General features: G+C 53.8%; 1 protein-coding gene across 1 annotated transcript in view; it reads left to right on the top strand.

The window, feature by feature from the left end:
• PTPRS (protein tyrosine phosphatase receptor type S) overlaps window positions 1-15,698 on the top strand; it is a 121,642-nt gene extending 105,944 nt beyond the window's left edge. Inside the window, exons 18-35 of the mRNA XM_082456943.1 lie at window positions 456-549; window positions 655-870; window positions 1,355-1,512; window positions 2,036-2,047; window positions 2,226-2,338; window positions 3,858-3,905; window positions 5,134-5,231; window positions 5,310-5,433; window positions 6,020-6,195; window positions 6,275-6,394; window positions 9,209-9,363; window positions 9,463-9,748; window positions 9,980-10,158; window positions 10,900-11,026; window positions 11,112-11,237; window positions 13,177-13,331; window positions 13,523-13,658; window positions 14,394-15,698. Of these exons, the coding sequence (XP_082313069.1) occupies window positions 456-549; window positions 655-870; window positions 1,355-1,512; window positions 2,036-2,047; window positions 2,226-2,338; window positions 3,858-3,905; window positions 5,134-5,231; window positions 5,310-5,433; window positions 6,020-6,195; window positions 6,275-6,394; window positions 9,209-9,363; window positions 9,463-9,748; window positions 9,980-10,158; window positions 10,900-11,026; window positions 11,112-11,237; window positions 13,177-13,331; window positions 13,523-13,658; window positions 14,394-14,462 (2,392 nt within the window). The 3' untranslated portion in view covers window positions 14,463-15,698. The remainder of the gene's footprint in view (window positions 1-455; window positions 550-654; window positions 871-1,354; window positions 1,513-2,035; window positions 2,048-2,225; window positions 2,339-3,857; window positions 3,906-5,133; window positions 5,232-5,309; window positions 5,434-6,019; window positions 6,196-6,274; window positions 6,395-9,208; window positions 9,364-9,462; window positions 9,749-9,979; window positions 10,159-10,899; window positions 11,027-11,111; window positions 11,238-13,176; window positions 13,332-13,522; window positions 13,659-14,393) is intronic.
• Window positions 15,699-20,734: the final 5,036 nt, after the last annotated feature.

The raw sequence follows: 20,734 nt of genomic DNA, 5'->3' as shown, positions 1-20,734 counted from the left end.
TGTATAGGAGTTTGAGAAATATACAGTTGACCCTTGAACAGCATAGGTTTGAATTACATGGGTCCACTTATATGCGTATTTCTTTCAATAAGTACAGACTACAGTATTACACGATCCACAGCTGGTTGAATCCACAGATAGAGAACCGTGGATACAGAGGACCAACTGTACTTATATATGGATCTTTGACTGCTCAGGGGGTCGGCCTCCTTAACCCCCATGTTGTTGAAGGGTCAACTGTAATTGCACAGGGTAGGCTTTCTAGGCAAAAGGTACAGTATCATCAAAAGCCTGGAGACTTGAATCAGGAACTATAGTCCTATGTGACTGGGGCCATACGCCTATCGTATGAGCAGAAGGGAAAATTCAGAGAGGGGCGGCTCCCCAGCTCAGCCCCAGATAGCATCCCTTGGTCATGCTAGTAGACAACCTCCCGTGACTCCATCTCCTGATAGGAACTACTTCATTGTGATGGTGCCACTGCGCAAATCTCGTGGTGGCCAGTTCCTGACCCCGCTGGGCAGCCCAGAGGAAATGGACCTGGAGGAGGTAAGAGCCTGGGGCCCAACCAGTGGGGCCCAGACATGTCCCAGCTTTCGTGAGCCCAGTTGCTCCCAGCCAGGTTCTGAGCAGCCCACGTCTCTGTTCCCACAGCTGATCCAGGATATCGCACGGCTGCAGAGGCGCAGCCTGCGGCACTCACGCCAGCTGGAGGTGCCCCGGCCCTACATCGCGGCTCGCTTCTCAGTGCTGCCACCCACCTTCCATCCTGGCGACCAGAAGCAGTACGGTGGCTTTGACAACAGGGGCTTGGAGCCTGGCCACCGATACGTTCTCTTTGTGCTTGCTGTGCTGCAGAAGAGCGAACCCGTAAGTCCCAAATGGTGTCTGCCCATATCCAGCCACACCCACTGAGTGAGGCAGGCCAGTCCCTAGGGCCCTGACCTCAGAACCAGACACAGATCTTCCTAACTGTGGTCAGAGTTGGGCAGAGGGAACGGTTTGAGGTTGAGGGTATCCCATAGGGAAGGTTTTTTAGAGGAAAGGATTTTGGAACTAGGGCTTTGACGGATGTGTAAGAGTTCGGTAAAGAAAGGGCATCCCACAGTTTGCATGTGCAAAGGTCTGGGGTGCAAGAGGAGCAAAAGGGATTTCAGAGTGGCTGAAACAGAGGAAGGGGGAGAGTGAAGATTGGCAAGGGCCAGGCCATGCAGGCCACCAGGGTCAGGGTTCTTGGGAGCTGCAGGAGGGTTTAGAGTAGGGGATGGACATGGATTTGTGTTTGAGAAAGACCCATGTGGCCACCGTGAGGAGGACGAGCACTGATGGAGGTCCCCCCACCCCATTCCTGCAGACATTTGCGGCAAGCCCCTTCTCAGACCCCTTCCAGCTGGATAACCCAGACCCGCAGCCCATTGTGGACGGCGAGGAGGGGCTCATCTGGGTGATCGGGCCCGTGCTGGCTGTGGTTTTCATCATCTGCATCGTTATTGCCATCTTGCTCTACAAGAAGTGAGCCCCCTGCACCCCCCCACCACTTGACAGGAGGGAAGCCTTCCTAAAAAAGGAGAGGGGTCTGGAAAGATCCAGGGGGGAACAGTCATCTCAGAGGATCATCGCAGAAGCCCTGTATGGTCCAGACAGGGAAACCAGGGCTCAGAGAAATTAAGCCACCTGATCAGAGTCACACAGCCTGGGAAATGGCAGGGCTAGGGTTCCAACCCAGCCAGTGATTTGACTCCTGTCAAGTCTGGCGCTCCACTGGGCAAGATTTGGGGTGGGGGCTGCCTCTGTCCAGTTTAAACAAGGTCACGTGGGACATGTCCCAGCTTAGAAAGAGAGGGCTGAGATGTTATTCCTTGTGGCGGGGGACCCACGCAGGAAGGATTAGCCCCGTTTTCTGGAGGAGACCGAGACTCAGAGAGGGAAAGAAAGCCACCCACAGTCACAGAACAGGCCCTTGATGGCCAGCACACCCTCACCTGTCTTCTTTCCCCCCCCCCAACTCCTCACCTATGTCTGTTTTCGGGAGCAGTAAGCCTGACAGGTAAGAACTGGTCCTGCCCTTTGGAGACCAAGGAGGGGAACTGGGGTGGCGTCGTGCCTGTTGGGTGAGCGGGCGCCTGGCTGCTCCAGCCGTTGCACACGTGTCTGTGCGTGGTCGTGGGAACCCCAGTTGTGCGCAGCTGGGTCACATGTTCGCGTGTCTGCTTGCTCCTACAAAGTAAACGCAAGGACTCAGAGCCCCGCACCAAATGCCTACTGAACAACGCCGACCTCGCCCCCCACCACCCCAAGGACCCCGTGGAAATGAGACGCATTAACTTCCAGACGCCAGGTATGTGCTGATCCCAGGTGCCAGGGATGACAGCAATGGGGGGGGAGGGGAGAGGTAGCGTAGGGAGAGAGGAAGCTGCCACCTCGGTGGATCCCGAGGACTGCCCCCACTGAACTGTGCTTGGTACGATTCAGTTCCTAATTCCCAAATTCCTCCGTGGCTCTGGGTTTGGAACTGTCGTGGGTTGATTCTGCTTACAAGCAAAGGAGGCTTTTGAAGAGTTGCATTTAACTGGTGGCTGCTGTCTTCTCTGGGAGCTTAAAGGACATCTTCAGACAAAGACAAAAGCAAAACTTTTCTGAATCCTCATTTCTTCTGGCAGAACGAGCTCTGCTTCTGTTCACACCTCTAGTCTTAAGGCCACTCAGTGGTGGGTGGTAGGGTTTTTCCCACATTCCCCAGGGACGTGCCCCTAGCAAGGCGCAAGAATTCCGCCTCCACCACAGTCTGTCTCTCTCCCCTCCATGGCCGCAGATGCTCATGTTCTCCCTGCCTCTTTATAGTTCCCTGTAGGTTAATAGGATTCAGCCGAGTCGCCTGCCATGCTTGGTGGGAGAACTGAATCAGGATCTTGCCCTTGATCATCTTCATGTGCAGTGATCCTCTCATTCCCTCACCTCCTCCCTCGTAACGGGCTCATGCCAGCTGCTTCTCACCAAATAAGGAATTTTTAATTTAACTGATGGTTGCTGTTCTCCTTATGAGCTCACAGCGTGGTAACGTCTGTCTCTCTGCTTGCACCCAGCTCTTCACTTCTTGTCTCTGAACTCGTTCATATTAACTCTTTCCAACCAGATGGAGATTTTTAAACATTTATATTGAACTGATGGCTGCAGTCCTCCTGAAGGGCTCATGCATACAGCCTTGCATGCTATTCCTAACATATTTATTTCTCTCTCTTTTCTGCTGCTGGACTGTCTCATGTTAGTTCCGTGTTTATCCAAACGAGGATTCTGATCATTTATTTTAACTGATGGCTGCAGTCCTTCATAAGAGATCATGAAAGGTCTCATGGCACCCCTGATATACTCCCTTCTCTTTTCTGTCTCTGGACTAGCTTATATCAATTCTGTTTCCATCCAAATGAGGATTTTAAATGTGTATGTTTAAGTGATTGGTGCTGTTCTCCTTAAAGGTCATGGCATGGGCCCGTATGTCCTTCCCCTGCCCCCAAGTTTCTCCCTCACCATCCTGCCTCTCCTCCAAAATCCCCTCTGCTGACCCCAACAGGGGACCCAAGGCCAGGTTGGTCTGGGGGGACGTGTTGATAGAAGAGCCTAAAGCTTTGGGATCTTTCCGAAGTCACAGCTGAAAATCAGGACTGGCCAGTGTCCAGCCGGAGGGGTGCACAGCAGCTGCTGTCGGTTCTCTGGTTGGGGCCCAGGCGGCCGTGTGTCCCTCACTTGTTGCTCTGCCCTTTGCGTCTGTCCGCCGGCTGCTGCGCGTGCACCCAGCGAGGGGCGGGGGGAGGTGGCCTCCCCGCGTGTTTTCATTTATTTATTGTTTGCTGTTTCTGCAGATTCAGGCCTCAGCAGCCCCCTCAGGGAGCCGGGGTTTCACTTTGAAAGTTAGTTCCTGTGTCTCTCTGTTCTTAGCTTCCTTTCGCCCCTGTTTGTATTTCATCCTTGGTTTCTCCATCCCGCCTCCTCTCTCTCTGCCCACCTGTCCTGCGCTGGCTTCTCGAGGGGGGGGGGGGGGCGGGGGTGTGGTCTGCCGGGCCCTGAGGTCGCGGGTTGTGACTGCGTGTGTGTGTGTGTGTGTGTGTGTGTGTGTGTGTGTGTGTGAGAGAGAGAGAGAGCGAGCTTGGGAGCAGGCATCTACGTGAGACATGTATGTACATGTAAGTATCGCCCATGTGATAGGGGACCCACCAAATGGACACCAGCCTCAGACCCCTTAGCTGTGGGCTCTAGGGCAGCACCCGGGGTGGCGGGGGACACGCAGGGGCTCAGAACAACAGCTCTTCACCAGCTGGCTCAGCACATCTTTATCGGTTTACCACCAGTGCTTCAGTGCTGGCGCATAGCTCTCAGTCTCCCTATAGCTGCAGAGCGAATGTGTGAGCGCATGCGTGGCCACCAGGCCCCAGGAGAGGAGAGGACGGGGGTCTGGCAGGCTCAGATATGGGGAGGAAAGAGCCAGGCCCACCCCACGACCTCCAGCCACCACCTCCCCCACCCCGGGGGCTCCAAAGATAAGTGACGTCACCATCCCATGTACCAGATGAGAAAATGAGCCCTCAGAGGTCAGGGGTTCATGGCAGCTGCCCCACCATCCAACACACACATACCCCGTGTCTCCCCTCCCCGGTCCCTCAGCTCCACCCGGCAGAGGACTTTTTGGTCCCTCTGATCCCCAAGGGGCCGAAAGGGGTATCGGCCTCCCGCCCCTGCCCCAGGGACGGTATTTCCGAAAGCCCGGCCAGCTGCATCCGCTTCTTCATCTCTGTGTCACTTGCCTGCTTCTTGCCACGAGGCACCAGGAGCTTGAAGTCCTGGGGGGGTTGACCCTTCCCCAGCCCCTGCATCCCAAGCTGGTTGCGGGGGGCACTGGGGAGGGTGGGAGCTGGGGCTCGGCCCAGAGCCGCCGCCTCGGGCTCCCCCTCCAGCCCCGCAGGCCTGGGGTCCCTGCCCCCACGGGGGCTGCCCTGAACCTTCCCCTCCCCCGCCACTCCCTCTAACTGCAGCTCGTCCATCGCAGACTCACACTGTAGAGCAACCCCCCCGCCCTCCCCCCCGGCCCCCGGGCTGGCCCCCGAGTGACCGGCCACGCCGGCGGGTCTTCTCTTCCCGCAGGCATGCTCAGTCACCCGCCCATCCCCATCGCGGACATGGCGGAGCACACAGAACGCCTCAAGGCCAACGATAGCCTCAAGCTCTCCCAGGAGTACGAGGTGAGCTGGCCCCCGCCTCCCACTCTCCCGGGCCCACAGACACCCACCCTGACACCCCCCGCCTCCCCTTCCCCGCAGTCCATCGATCCGGGCCAGCAGTTCACGTGGGAGCACTCCAATCTGGAAGTGAACAAGCCCAAAAACCGCTATGCCAACGTCATCGCCTACGACCACTCTCGTGTCATCCTCCAGCCCATCGAAGGTAGCACGCGGGGCCCCGGGCTCCATCATGCCCGGCCTCACTCCACAGAGAGCGCGTAGACCCCCATGCCTCCTCTTGGCCACGGGGCCAGGCCAGAGTGGACTAGCTAGGGGACAGGTGGGGAGACTGAGGCCTGGTCCAACGCCAGCCAGAAGCCACTGGGAAGTTTTAGATATGTATTTAACTGATGGCCGCTGTCCATGACATACTTCCATCTGTTCCTCTACATCAGTGACGCTCATCAGGGCAGTTCCACCACTCGGGACATTTGGCGATGTCTGGGGACATTTTTGTTGTCCCAGCTTAGAGGAAGGAGGTGTTAGTGGTGTCTAGGGGATAGAGGCCGGGGATACTGCTCAATAACTTGCAATGCACAGGACAGCCCCCAGCATAGAATGATCTGGCCCCAAATGGCCATAGTGTTGAGGTGGAGAAACCATGAAGGACATGCCGCACGATTTCCTTGGGGACAGATTGGGGCAGTCCAGGAGGGCTTCCAGGAAGTGGGAGGCGGTGGACCAAGGTGGAACCAGCCTAGAAGGACAGAGTGCCCCCACTGATCTCTGGCTTCTCACCCCGGCCGTAGGCATCGTGGGCAGCGATTATATCAACGCCAACTACGTGGATGGCTATCGGCGGCAGAATGCGTACATTGCCACCCAGGGGCCGCTGCCCGAGACCTTCGGTGACTTCTGGCGTATGGTGTGGGAGCAGCGGTCCGCTACCATCGTTATGATGACACGGCTAGAGGAGAAATCACGGGTGAGGCCTGGACCCTGTGGCCCCCAAGCCCTCAGTCGGCCCTGGCCCACACTCACCTCTGTTCTCTTACCTGGTGCAGATCAAATGTGATCAGTACTGGCCCAACAGGGGCACGGAGACCTACGGCTTCATCCAGGTCACCCTGCTGGACACCATCGAGCTGGCCACGTTCTGCGTGCGGACGTTCTCCCTGCACAAGGTGGGGCCCAGGCCGGGACTGGGGGCTCTGGGGAGGGGGTGATGGGGGTGGAGAAGGAAGACGAGCTTCTGCCCTGGGAGCTCCCCATGGGGCAGAGAAGAAACCGTGTTGACCCAGGCTGACCACATTCTCAGGTGGCCCACTTCATGGGTGGGGACACTGAGACTCAGAGGGGAACAGCTCTTGTCTCTAACCACAGCAGGAGGACAAACCAGCAGAATCCTACTTAGCAGTGAACCTGCTGTCCCCTTGCCATCAATCACCCTGTCCCCCACACCAGGTCTTCCTTGCTCTCTGGCCTCACCCAGCCTGGGTTTATGGCAGGGTCCTGGCAGGGTCTTGGCCATGCACTCAAGGGGCTTCCAGTCTTGGATGGAAGACACAGTGGGCAGTCGAGACTGGGGCAGAGGGAGTCTTTAGATATGTATTTAACTGATGGCTGCTGTGCATAACATGGTTCCGTGTGTCCTTGTACATCAGTGGTTTTCAGTTGGGGCATTTTGCCATTCAGGGGACATTTTAAATGTCTGGGGGCACTTTTTAAAAATTTTTTTATTGAAGTGTAGCTCATTTACAGTGTTGTATTAATTTCTGCTGTACAGCAGAGTGATTCAGTTATACATAAATATACATTCTTTTTCATATTCTTTTCCATTATGGTTTATCCCAGGACATTGAATATAGTTCCCTGTGCTATACAGTAGGACCTTGTTGTTTATTCATTCTGTATATAATAACTTAACATCTGCTGACCCCAACCTCCCACTCCTTCCCTCCCCCAACCCCGTCCCCCTTGGCAACCACAAGTCCCTTCTGTATGTTCGTGAGTGTGTTTCTGCTTCGTAGATAGGTTCATTTGTGTCATTAGATGCTGCATATAAGTGATATTATATGGTATTTGTCTTTCTCTTTCTGACTTCACTTAGTATGATAATCTCTAATTGCATCCATGTTGCTGCAAGTGGCCTTATTTTGTTCTTTTTTATGGCTGAGTAATATTCCGTTGTGTATATGTACTACATATTCTTTATCCATTCATCTGTCAATGGACATTTAGGTTGTTTCCATGTCTTGGCTATTGTGAATAGTGGTGCTATGAACATAGAAGTGCACGTATCTTTTTGAATTGGGGTTTTGTCTGGATATATGCCCAGGAGTGGGATTGCAGGATCATATGGTAGCTCTGTTTTTAGTTTTCTGCGGAACCTCCATATTGTTTTCCACAGTAGCTGCACCAATTTACATTCCCACCAACAGTGTTAGGAGGGTTCCCTTTTCTCCACACCCTCTCTAGCATTTGGTATTTGTGGAGTTTTTTAATGATGGTCATTCTGACCAGTGTGAGGTGATACCTCATTGTAGTTTTGACTTGCATTTCTCTAATAATTAGCGATGTTGAGCATCTTTTCACGTGCCTATTGGCCATTTGTATGTCTTCTTTGGAGAAATGTCTATTTAGGTCTTCTGCCTATTTTTCCATTGGGTTGTTTGTTTTTCTTGTCGTTGAGTTGTATGAGCTGTCTGTATATTTTGGAAATTAAGCCCTTGTCGGTCACATCGTTTGCAGATATTTTTTGTACGTTGTCTTTTTGTTTATGGTTTCCTTTGCTGTGCAAAAGCTTGTAAGTTTAATTAGGGTTCCATTTGTTTATTTTTGTTTTTATTTCTAGTGCTTTGGGAGACAGGGGACATTTTTTAGTGTCATGCTGGGGAGCGGAGGTGCTCCTGGCACCACAGTGTTCCCCTGGCCGCCAGCCAGGTCCTCTCAACATTAAGCATACATCTGGCCCAGGTGCCAGAAAACAGTAAACGGACACGAGGGAGTACGGATTTTCAGTTGATTCACACCTTAAGCACACACTGTGTGTCAGACCCTTACCTGGGCATCAGGACACCCAAAGTGTCCTGCTCTCGTGGGGCTTACAGTCTAGTGGACAAGACACAGACAATAAATATGTAAAATGACAGGAAATCTTACACATAAAACAGGGAAGAATAGAATGGGTAGTGGAGGACCTGGAGTTGGTGAGGAAGGGAGGAGATCTGGGGTAACAGCATTCCAGGCAGAGGGCACAGCCTGGGCAAAGGCCCTGGGCCCGGACTGTGCCTGGGGTGTTTTAGGAACAGCCAGGAGTCCAGTGTGGCTGGAGCAGAGTGAGCGAGGGGGAGAGAGGGAGGAGGGGAGCGCAGGGAGGGGACGGGGCAGGTCGTGCAGGACTCTGTGGGCTGCAGGGGAGACTTGGGCTTTCCCCCAGGGAGGGCTGTGGGCAGAGGAAGCAGCGGAGGGGCGGGACCTGACTTGTGTGCTCACCAGTGCCCTCTGTCTGCTGCGGGGGGAATAGACTGCGGTGGGGATGCCCGGGGACCAGGGTGACTGCTCTGGTCTGGATGGATGTTGATGGCGCTGGACCAGGGTGGTCACCATGGAGGGGGCGAGTGAGAAGTGGGTGGGCTTGGGGTAGACTTTGAAGGCAGAGCTGACCGTGCTGACTGATGTCTTGGATGTGGGAAGGCAGGGGAGGGGAGTCAAGGGCGACTCCTAAATTCCGGCTGGAGTGCGTGGAAAGGATGGCGCCGCCATCAGCTGAGATGGGGGGAGCGGGTTTGGGGAGAAAGTGGGGGGCACAGTGCTGGCCGCGTTGAGCGTAAGATGCCAGTGAAACTCCCAGGCAGAGACACCCCCAAGCCCCGGGGCAGCCGCGCACCTGAGTCACTCGGAGGCACTCGGAGAAGTGGTGGTCTGGAGGCGTGAACGTGGCCCCCAGCACGTGGGTGGTGGGCTGCGGTGACCAGCGGTGTCCCTTTGGCCCCCAGAACGGCTCCAGTGAGAAACGGGAGGTCCGGCAGTTCCAGTTCACGGCGTGGCCGGACCACGGGGTGCCCGAGTACCCGACGCCATTCCTGGCTTTCCTGCGGAGAGTCAAGACCTGCAACCCGCCGGACGCAGGCCCCATCGTGGTCCACTGCAGGTACCCCTGTCCCGGTCCCCCGCTCCCCGCTGCGCCCCGCCGCACCTACCCCACCCCCTTGCCCGGGGGGGCCCCTGACGACCCTGCCTGTCTCCGCAGCGCTGGCGTGGGCCGCACGGGCTGCTTCATTGTCATCGACGCCATGCTTGAGCGGATCAAGCCGGAGAAGACGGTGGACGTGTACGGCCACGTGACGCTCATGCGGTCCCAGCGCAACTACATGGTACAGACCGAGGACCAGTACAGCTTCATCCACGAGGCCCTGCTGGAGGCCGTGGGCTGCGGCAACACGGAGGTGCCTGCCCGCAGCCTCTACGCCTACATCCAGAAGCTGACCCAGGTGGAGCCCGGCGAGCACGTCACCGGCATGGAACTCGAGTTCAAGGTGGCCCTGGGGGGGTAGAGGTTGCTGTGGGCCGGCTGGGGGAGGGGGCTGAGCGGGAGACCAGAGTTAAGGAGACCAGAGGGTTGGGGGTTGGTGTTCCCCTGCCTGCCAGGCCCCTGTTAGCACCCTGGCTGAAAACACACAGCCCACCCCATCCCTGGGGAAAGCGGGTTCCCAGCCGGAGGCTGTCCTGATGGTGACCTCCTGTCCCCTCGTCCCTCGTCCCCACAGCGGCTGGCCAACTCCAAAGCCCACACATCCCGCTTCATCAGTGCCAATCTGCCTTGTAACAAGTTCAAGAACCGCCTGGTCAACATCATGCCCTACGAGAGCACACGGGTCTGTCTGCAGCCCATCCGGGGCGTGGAGGGCTCCGACTACGTTAACGCCAGCTTCATTGATGGCTACAGGTACCTGCCCCTGGCCGCTGCAGGGGCCCCGGCCTCTGCCGGGCGATGCTGAGGCTCCAGAAAGGTCCCAGCCCTGCCCTCGGGGGGGCCTCCAGTCTTGCATGGGAGAGAGCTAGACAGACCCTGCCAGTCTCAGTCACGGCTGAGGTGGAGGGAATCTTTAGACATGTATTTAACTGATGGCTGCTGTCCGTAACATGGTTCTATCTGTCCTTCTCTATCAGAGGTTCTCAATCTGGGCAATTCTGCCACCCAGGGGAAATTTGATAGCATCTAGGGACGTTTGGATGGTCATAACGGGAGTGAGGGGGCAGGATTACTACTGGCATCTCGTGGGCAGAGACCAGGGGTGCTGCTCAGCACCCCACAGTGCACAGGACACGGCCCCGCCACAAAGAATCATCCAGTCCCGAACGTCGGCAGTGCCGAGGTTGAGAAACCCTGGCCGAGGGAGGCTGTTCCAGGGAGGGGCTACTGCCTACGCATAGCCCTAGGGAGAGCTTGGCCTGTGCAAACAACGGACATTAGTTTAATGGTACTTGAGTGCGGGCGGAGGAGGAAGGCAGGACAGGTCAGCAGACAGTCCTGCAGCCTCCTGGAGAAGCGGGACTCTATTCTCAGGCTGATGGTCTCTCCAGGTGGAAAACGGGATTATTTGGAGGGTTGAACCAGACAGGGAGGGAGATGACGCCTGGGCCGGGGTTTCCCCGTGGCCCTGGACTCACCCCCCCTCCCCCGCAGGCAGCAGAAGGCCTACATCGCCACGCAGGGGCCGCTGGCGGAAACCACAGAGGACTTCTGGCGCATGCTCTGGGAGAACAACTCGACCATCGTGGTGATGCTGACCAAGCTGCGGGAGATGGGCCGGGTGAGCCGGGGGCCACGGGGGGCGGGGCAGGGGCGGGGCCAGGGCCGGGGGGCAGGGCTGACCACGGCGGCCACCCCCCCAACAGGAAAAATGTCACCAGTACTGGCCGGCCGAGCGCTCCGCCCGCTACCAGTACTTCGTGGTGGATCCGATGGCGGAATACAACATGCCTCAGTACATCCTGCGGGAGTTCAAGGTCACAGACGCCAGGGTGAGTTTGGGGACGGAGTGCTGGGAAGGACCAGAACCCGGGCCGGACCCTACAGGCTGCTCACCGTTCCACTAGTGGTCTGGAGAGGGCTTCCCTAGTTGGGGGTAGAAGCAAAGGCCCAGGGGAAGGAAAAGCCCCCCAGGGTTGGGTGGAAGAGGAGTGAAGTTGGCCAGCTGGACAATCACTCCCACCACCAAGTGGGTGGAAGAGAGGGCCTTGACCCCGTGGCATCCCCGTTGGAGCGTGTGTCACGCCACTCACGAGGGAACATGGCCCAAGGCGATCACGTTAAAGGGCGTGAGTGGGCGTTTCCCTGGAAGCAACAACCCATGGAGGGTAGCAGCGTTAGAGGGCTGAAAGCCGGCTGGGGGAGAGGTAATGGACGGACGGTGCCGGGTGGTGGCCGACGGAGCCGTAGATGGAAAAGAGCGCAGAATCCATGGGTGGCATGATGGGGCATGGGAATGTCAGTCGGGATGTTGCCAGTGGATGGCAAAGCCTGATGGGTAAAGAGCATCATTAGTCATCGTGCGTGGGTTGTGCAAGATGGCGCCATTGGGTTGGTGGAATGGGGGGGATTGGAGAATCAGTGGAGGATGTCGCTGTTGGGTGGTCGTGGAGGAGGGTGGTAAACAAGGATGGTGTTGGATGGGAGGAAGGTGTGGATAACAGGATGGAGAATGCCAACAGAACATGGTACTGCGGGTTAGTGAAGGGTGATGTGTTATCAGCGATGGGTGGCGGAAGATGAGATTGGAGAGGGCAGATGTTTGGCCCATGGCGGATGGAGACGCACAATGGGAAATGACTTTGGAGAGAGTAAAGAATGACGAACATTCAGCGATCAGTGGTAGTAGATAGTGCTGTTGATGGTATAAGGTAGAGAAAGGTGGGGTTGGAGGAAGGCAGTGTTAGGTGGTGGAGGGTGGAGACTATCAGGGTAAGACGACATCACTGGATGGCACCATTTTGACGTAGAGACCGTGACTGGGAAAAGGTAGATGATGAGTAAAGGAGGGTAGTGAGTGTCAGCGGAAGATGGTCCTTAGAGGGGGAAGAGTGCTGAATTACTAGGGACGGATTATGGAAGATGGTACCATTGGGTCGTGATGAATGGAAGGTGGTAGAGAGCCATGATGATGTTGGATGGCCCTGCTGGGTCGTGGGAAGATGGGATTGGCGAGAAGGATGGTTGAGTGGTGGGGGTGGAGTACGTCAGTGGGAGGCGGCATCGTGGGATGCTCGAGGACTATGAGTTACCCGCAGTGGATGGTGAAAGTTAGGAGGTAACGGTGTTGGGTAGCACGGGCAGAAGGTGAGCTTCCAGTGGTGGCTGGTGGAAGATGGCGCCCTTGGGTGGTGAAGGCTAGTAGGTGATGGCGCTGGTGGGTGGTCGAAGACAGTGAGCAGTCAGTCAATGGTGGGGGATGGAAGATGGCACCACTGGAAGGTGATGGTATGGGGCAGTGCTCTTGTACTCTGAGATGGTACAGAGTGGAGGACGCCAGGGAGCTAGAGAATGGGACCAAGAAGGGCAGGTGTTGGGTGCACTCTGGGACGGCACAGGATGGAAGATGGCAGACAGCAGGGGTGGATGGGATTGGAGCTGTGCAGAGGAGCATTTGTGGGGTGGGGGGTGAACGATGGCCATATAAGGTGGTGTCACTGGATGGTGAAGTTAGAGGCTGGTGAGGAGGATGAGCGTGGCATCCTCAGGTGCTGAAGACGAGATTGGAGCATCTCAGTGAAAGATGGTGCCATTAGACAGCGCAGGACAAGGAGTCGTCAGGGTGGATGGCGGAAAATGGGGCAGAGGATGGGGAAGGACAGAGGGTGGTGTTGGCTGGTGGTGGAGGATGGGACTTTGGCGAGGGTGGGAAAACAACCATGACCGCCACTGACCTTGATAACAAGACCGGGCTCTCTCTCTCTGTTCCAGGATGGACAGTCCCGGACTGTCCGGCAGTTCCAGTTCACGGACTGGCCAGAACAGGGCGTGCCCAAGTCGGGGGAGGGCTTCATCGACTTCATCGGCCAAGTGCACAAGACCAAGGAACAGTTCGGCCAGGACGGCCCCATCTCAGTCCACTGCAGGTGGGCTGCTCCCCGAGCCCCGGCCCGTGGCCCGGCTAGGGAAACCGAGGCCTCGTGAGGACGGCCTCAGGCGCTCCCGTCTGGGCTCTTTCCATCCCTGGGAGGCCTCAGAGCAGGAGGGACGGGAACCGGGCAGTTAGGTCAGGCTCCCCCAGGCACCCGCCCCTGAACTCCCGCACTCTCCCCAACAGCGCCGGCGTGGGCAGGACGGGCGTCTTCATCACGCTCAGCATCGTGCTGGAGCGGATGCGGTACGAAGGCGTGGTGGACATCTTCCAGACCGTGAAGATGCTGCGGACCCAGAGGCCAGCCATGGTGCAGATGGAGGTGAGGGCGGGACGGGAGGCGGCGGCCGGGCCCCACGCCGGTGCTGGCCTGGGCCTCTGTTTCCTCCCCCGTGAGATGAGCACAGCCACCCTCCACTCTCTGGGTGCTCGTGGGTGGAAGGTCCTCAGCCCCTCCTGCTTTGGGCTGCCGCAAGGGTAAGCTGAAGGCCAGAGCTGAGAAGCGTCCCTTGGAGTGGGCAGGGATGCGTCCATCCCGGCCCCAGAGTCACAGCGAGGTCAGGTCAGGCTCAGCCAGGACCCCGGCACGGGCCACGAACCCTGAAGTGAGGCCCAAAGCGGGGAGGGACTTCCTGCCATCGAGTTCACATGGGACATTTTAACAATGTCCTCCAGGGACTTCCGTGGCGGTCCAGTGGTTAAGACTGCGCTCCCAATGCAGGCAATATGGGTTGGATCCCTGGTCGGGGAAATAAGATCCCACATGCTGTGCGGCGCTGCCAAAAAAGAAAGAAAATTAAAAGCAAAAGAAAAACCAATGTCCTCCAAACTCTCCCGTCTCCGGGGAGACAGAGCTGGAGTGGCAGTGTGCCGGCCCCCCAGGGGGTGTCGCAGGGGATGGCCAAGCGGCCGCGTCCTAAGAAAGAGATGCGGAGGCGGATGAGGAGGGGAGAGCCCAGCGAAGGCGCAGGCTGCTCTGGGGGCCCCGGGCAGCCCTGGGAGGCTTCAGAGCAGGAGCGGCGCTGACAGAGGCCCACCCCTCCCCTCCCCCACGCAGGACGAGTACCAGTTCTGCTACCAGGCGGCTCTGGAGTACCTCGGGAGCTTTGACCACTATGCAACCTAGAGCCTTGTCGGCCCGGCCCGACTCCACCGGCCCCGACGCCTCCCGTGCCGGGCGGGCCCCGAGGCCTGGACCCCGGCGGCCGGGGCAGGAGGCGGCGGCCGCGTTTCCGCAGGGTCTCCGGGAGCGACGCGGCCCCTCGAGCCCCAAACCCCCCGCGTGGCCCCAGCCACCCCCCTGGACCGGCCGCCGCCTTCGCTACTCGGCACATTCCTCATTTCCTTCCAGAACGAGATTCCAAAACGAGAGATTCCGGGGTGGGGGGAGGGGGGAGGCGGTGAGCAAACGGGGCGGGGGGTTCTTCCCCAGAACCGGAGGAGGGCGGGGGCTGTGAACTTGGCCCTCGTCCTCCCCTGGGGAGCCTTCCTGCCCCACAGCCTGGAGGGCGCCGGGGATGGGGACCCGATGCAGCTCTCTTTCGAACGCAGTGTAACTATCCAGTGACATTTCCTGTTTTTTTTTAAATAGTGTATTTTTTTTTCCTTTTCTTTTTTTTTTTTTTTTTAAGAAGAAACAAACGGGGGAAAAAAACGAAAGACTTGACAGTCAACGAATTTAAAAAGAAAAACTTGGCTTATTCCTATTCTGTTCACAGACAGTCTATTTTTTCACTGTAGCAGCCGTTCTTGTGTGCCAGCTGTGTTGGCAGGCGTGCGCGGGCTTAGGCTGCCCCTGTGGCTTGCTTTTTTTTTTTTTTTCCTACCATCTGAAGGTGTGCCTCACTCAAGAATAGGACCTTTTGCTCCTGATTTTTCTTTTTTTTTTTTTTTTTTGCTTCTTTTATAATGAAATTCTCAGACATATCCAGGAGGGTGGGGGTGGGGAGCAGGGGAACTCGGGCCCACCAGCGTCAGGCCTCGAGCCCACGGGCTGGGCGCTGCCACAGAGGAGATGGCAGCGACCCCCTCCCCGCAGCCTGAGCCCCCATCCCCCTGTCTCTCACCCCGAGGAGAAGGACTGAACAAAACGGGAGGTTCTCACTTCGGGGAGAGAGAGGCCATGTGCTGCCCCAGATCAGGGACCCTTTCCGCCCCCTGGGACCATGGGGCAAGTTTTGGGGCAGAAGGATGGGATTTCCCGCCCCCCCCCCAACCCCTGAGCAAGTAAGTTTTTCTCTTTGTACAAGAGCAGATCTGCCGTTGCTTTCAACACTGTTTATTCAAACGGAAGCAGCTGGGTGGTTTTCCCACCTCTGTGTATGTAGATAAATCGACTTTGTATTAAAGGAAGATCGTCTGACCCCGGCCAGTGGTGGAGTCTTTGTCAAGCCCCCACCTCGTCTACCCCATCTCCCTGGGGCAGCCGGGGGCCTGGAGAGCTTGAACGCAAACCCCAAGCCCTGGCCCTGCAGGGGCTGCCTCATTGATAATAGTTACTCTTATTGATAACTGTGACCACAACTGAGCATCTACCACGGGCCAGCCCTCTGAGGTGGGAGTCAACCCAATTTATAGATGAGGAAACAGAGAGGGCAGGCACCAATGCAAAGTCACACAGTGGTTTGAAGTGGACCTGGGATTCACACGCCAGCCAGTCTCATCCACAGCCCACAGCAGGGTCAGTGATAAAGCTGAGTTCATGGAGGGAAGAACTGGGTTGGGAGCACTATTCTTCCCCACGCTCTAGGCCACCCAGTGAGTGGACCCTACTCTGAGCCAGAGTCAGACCCTGGAGGACGGAGGGAGAGCCGTTCTGGGTCTACACCCATGCTTGGGTCCCTTCCCCATCTGGCTTAAGACCCTGAGATGGATGAAAGATTCCCCCTGTTCTCACAGAGATGCTCCAGGGATGAGAAGAGGGTCTTAGGGAAGGGGCCCAGCCTAGGAAAGAGTGGGGTCATCCCTTTTAGAAGCAATCAGATCCGGTAGTCAGTAAGTAAATAAATCAAAGAAGTGATCACCACCATTAATAAGCTCAGTCAAACAGATTTACCAAACCCTCTATCCCCACCCCTAAAATTCTCAAACACATATGGAACATTTATAAAAATCAGCATTAAGGGGCTTCCCTGGTGGCGCAGTGGTTGAGAGTCTGCCTGCCAATGCAGGGGACATGGGTTCGAGCCCTGGTCTGGGAAGATCCCACATGCCGCGGAGCAACAAAGCCCGTGAGCCACAATTGCTGAGCCTGCACATCTGGAGCCTGTGCTCCGCAACAAGAGAGGCCACGATAGTGAGAGGCCCGCGCACCGCGATGAAGAGTGGCCCCCGCTCGCCATAACTAGAGAAAGCCCTCGCACAGAAACGAAGACCCAACACAGCCATAAATAAATAAATAAATAAATAAAATATTAAAAAAAAAATCAGCATTAATAAAAACGAGCAGTGGAGATCTTCATAAATTTCAAGAAACAAATATAAGATAACCTGATCTTGGCCCCAGGGTTAGATTCTGTAATACTTAGACTCCCCTGAAAAGGCCTACAATGAGAAATTTTAAAAACATGTTTCTAAACGAAGCATGAGTTAAAGAAGCAATCAACATAGAAATTACAAATTTTTGAAACTGAACAATTCAGATAGTACATTATGTAATGAAACCTGTGGGATGCAACCAAAGGGATACCCAGAGGAAAACATAGCCTTGAACATGTTGATAAGAAAACAAATTCTGAGAACAAGTCAACTTTTAAAATATATGAACCAAACTTTCAGCTCAAGTAACTCTAACTGGGCATGACTGAGGTTCTTTTGCATTAACAAAATAAAAACCTTTCTTTAAAAACAGCATAATAGGGGGCTTCCCTGGTGGCGCAGTGGTTGAGAATCTGCCTGCCAATGCAGGGGACACAGGTTTGAGCCCTGGTCTGGGAAGATCCCACATGCCGCGGAGCAGCTGGGCCCGTGAGCCACAACTACTGAGCCTGCACGTCTGGAGCCTGTGCTCCGCAACAAGAGAGGCCGCGATAGTGAGAGGCCCGCGCACCGCAATGAAGAGTGACCCCCGCTTGCCACAACTAGAGCAAGCCCTCACACAGAAACGAAGACCCAACACAGCCATCAATCAATCAATCAATAAAAAACAGCATAATAGATAAGTCTCAGGCAAGTACAGTCAAGAAAAGAGAGCATCCAAATCCAGGAAAATGGGGGAAAACATTAACTACAGATTGAGGCTTTTTTAAAATTGTGAGATGAGTATCGGGAGACAAGCAGGAAAGAGAGTAGAGAGGGAGGGATAGTGGGATCGATAGCAGAGCTGACATGGGAAAAAAGTCCCTCACTCTCCCCCTGTGGGATGGTGGGAAGAACAGGCAGTAAAGAGAGAAAGGTGAAGAAATAGCATGTAAAGGACTACATTTAGTAGCCTCTGAGTTCTGAATTCAAGAAGTAGTGGAGGGGTCCTCTTCTTAGTAATAGACTGGGGGACCAAAGGGATAAAAAAGTCAGAGTCTAACCCAAGCCTGGTCCTACCTAAATTATCCAAGACTTTATCAACAGGCTTCTCTGCCCATAGGACTTCTACTCAGTCCTCAAAACCCAGTACTAAAAGCTCCTCTAAGAAGGCATCTCTTATTTCCCTTCTCTGTTTCACTCAAGCCCACTGAGGCTAAGGTGTCTGAATAGGATCTACCTTGCCCTCCTTGAGTGTGTGACCCTTAGCTCTGAGGTTCCTCCCTTGAGATGCTCATGGCTATAGTTGGGGGTAGGTGGTGGCAGACAGGGATTTATCTGATGAATTCCTGGAAGAGGAAGGCCCTGAGGAATTGCCTCAACCCACTAACCAGAACACCAAGACTCTTAAGCATCTCCAGTTGCCTTGACCCTCCGTAGGATTCCATAACATCCATCCCCCATTTATTGAGCACTTACTGTATGCTTGGCTTGTACAATCTCAATCCTTCTGACAATGCACCAATGTACAGGTGGGAAAACTGAGGCTCCAATGGGCCAGGTTTCTTACCCAAGATCACACAGATGGTAAGTAGTGGAACCTGGACGTGGGCCCAGATCTGGCCAGTTCCCACAGTGAGAGTGAGAAAGTTCAAGACATCTAGGAGCTCCTCCGGACCACAGTCAGCATCAGTGCCAAGCTGAGAGGGACAGGGTCCTAGAACAGAGCCCCACCTCCCATCACCAAGGACCTGTGAGGGGCCAAAGCATTCTAGTGCTCTGGCAAGTGCAAATACCCTAAATACACACTTTGTCCCTAACTAATAACATCACTTAGAAATGTTTCAAACTAAAATGCCCATGAGGAGAAATGAACAGAACTACAGTGATGCTGGGTGCTGAAGCTAACTCAGAAATGGAAAGACCAAACTGACAAAATAATAAGGATCTTGAGGAGATGAATAATGCAATAGCAAACTTGAGCAAATAGATACGTACAGGACTGTGTGCCCAGCAAATAAAGAATGTATGTTCTGTCCAAACACTAAGAGCCCATCGCCAAAACAGGACCATGAATTAGACCATAAAAAAAAACGTTCAGGCTTCACTCACTAGCCACAATGCAATAAAATTATAAATCACTGATGACATGTAGCTCCTCAAATTTACATAGGTGGAAGTGTTAAATGAGTTAAAGATAAGCCATACAGGGCTTCTCTGGTGGCACAGTGGTTAAGAGTCCGCCTGCCAATGCAGGGGACACGGGTTCGAGCCCTGGCCTGGGAAGATCCCACATGCCATGGAGCAACTAAGCCCGTGCGCCGCAACTACTGAGCCTGTGCTCTAGAGCCCGTGAGCCACAACTACTGAAGCCCACGTGCCTAGAGCTCATGCTCTGCAACAAGAGAAGCCACCGTCAATTAAGACCCAATGCAGCCAAAAAATAAATTAATTAATTAAAAAAAAAAAGATAAGCCATACATAAATTACAAAGCATTTAGAACTGAATGATAAGACAACTGCAAATTAAAACCTTTGGGATGTAACCAAAAATGTACTCAGAGGTAAATTCAAAGTTGTAAGTGCATTTATGGAGGGAGGGAGATCACTGCATATAAATGAAATATGTAGCCAAAGAAAGTACTCAGGGAAAATATGTAGCCTTATATGAATTTATGAGGAAAATAACTGAAAATAAACTAGTTAAGCTTTCAACTCAAGCACCCACAAAAGGACAAATAAACCCAAGGAAAGTCAAGGGAAAACATTATTAAGAAAATCTGAAATTAATGAAACGGGAAACTACAGTAACAATAAAAAAATAATATAAAAAGCTGGATCTTTGGAAACACCCATAAAAGAGGAAAACCTTTGGCAAGAAAACAGCACAAATAAATATTAAGGATGACAGAGGAACCAACAATTCTTACAAGGGAGATATTTTAAAGGATGAGCATATACTACATATATACAACGTTATACCACTAACTGTATAAAATGATAAAATAGGAAAAAATCTAAGAAAACCAAGTCATTAAAAAGTGAATAACCTTCAAAAACATGGAAATGATGGTCAAAGATCTAGCCGCCGTACCAGGCACCTTCCCAGATGGTTTTTCAGGTGAGTTCTGTCACATCTTCAAGAAAAAGATGATTTGAATCTTTTATAAGCTATGTCATCTTACAGAGGGAAAAAAAGAGATAGTACTCAAACTGTACAGGACAAGCCAAGAAAAAAAAAATCTATCCCACTTATGTGCCTAGATTCAAAAAGGCTAAGAAAATACTAGCAATGCAAATCTAGCATCTCTTCAAAAGAATAGGATGTTATGACTCAATAGGGAAGGATTTATGGAATGCAAGGATGGCTTAACATTAGAAAGCCCACTCAAATTAAAGTTAGAATAAATTGCTACCTTGGAGAGCAAACTGACAGTATCTAGTCAGCTGAAAATGTACATAATCTTTTGACTCAATAATTCCACTCCTACACATCTTACAGGGACTTGTCTTGGGCAGACGTGGCCAAGGAGACATGTAGAGGTTTGTCCATAGTGGAATTATTTGTTTTTTTTTTTTAAAAAGGACACTGTATAATACATTTTTATTATAAACAAAAAATAAATTTAAAACCTGGAAATAATATTTTTATTTTATAAAGGATTGGAATCAACTTAAGTATCCACCAGCAGGAAGGGGGTGTGGAGAAAAGGGGAATACTCCTACACTGCTGGTGGGAATGTAAACTGGTGCAGCCACTATGGAAAAACAGTATGGAGGTTCTCCAAAAAATTAAAAATAGAGTCGCCATATGATCCAGCAATCCCACTCCTGGGCATATACCCAGACAAAACTATAATTCGAAAAGATCATTCACCCCTATGTTCATAGCTGTACTACTTACCATAGCCAAGACATGGAAACAACCTAAATGTCCATCAA

This window comes from Balaenoptera physalus, assembly GCF_965194825.1.
Source record: "Balaenoptera physalus genome assembly, chromosome: 3".
NCBI lineage: Eukaryota > Metazoa > Chordata > Mammalia > Artiodactyla > Balaenopteridae > Balaenoptera > Balaenoptera physalus.
This window is presented reverse-complemented; position numbering and strand designations above follow the sequence as displayed.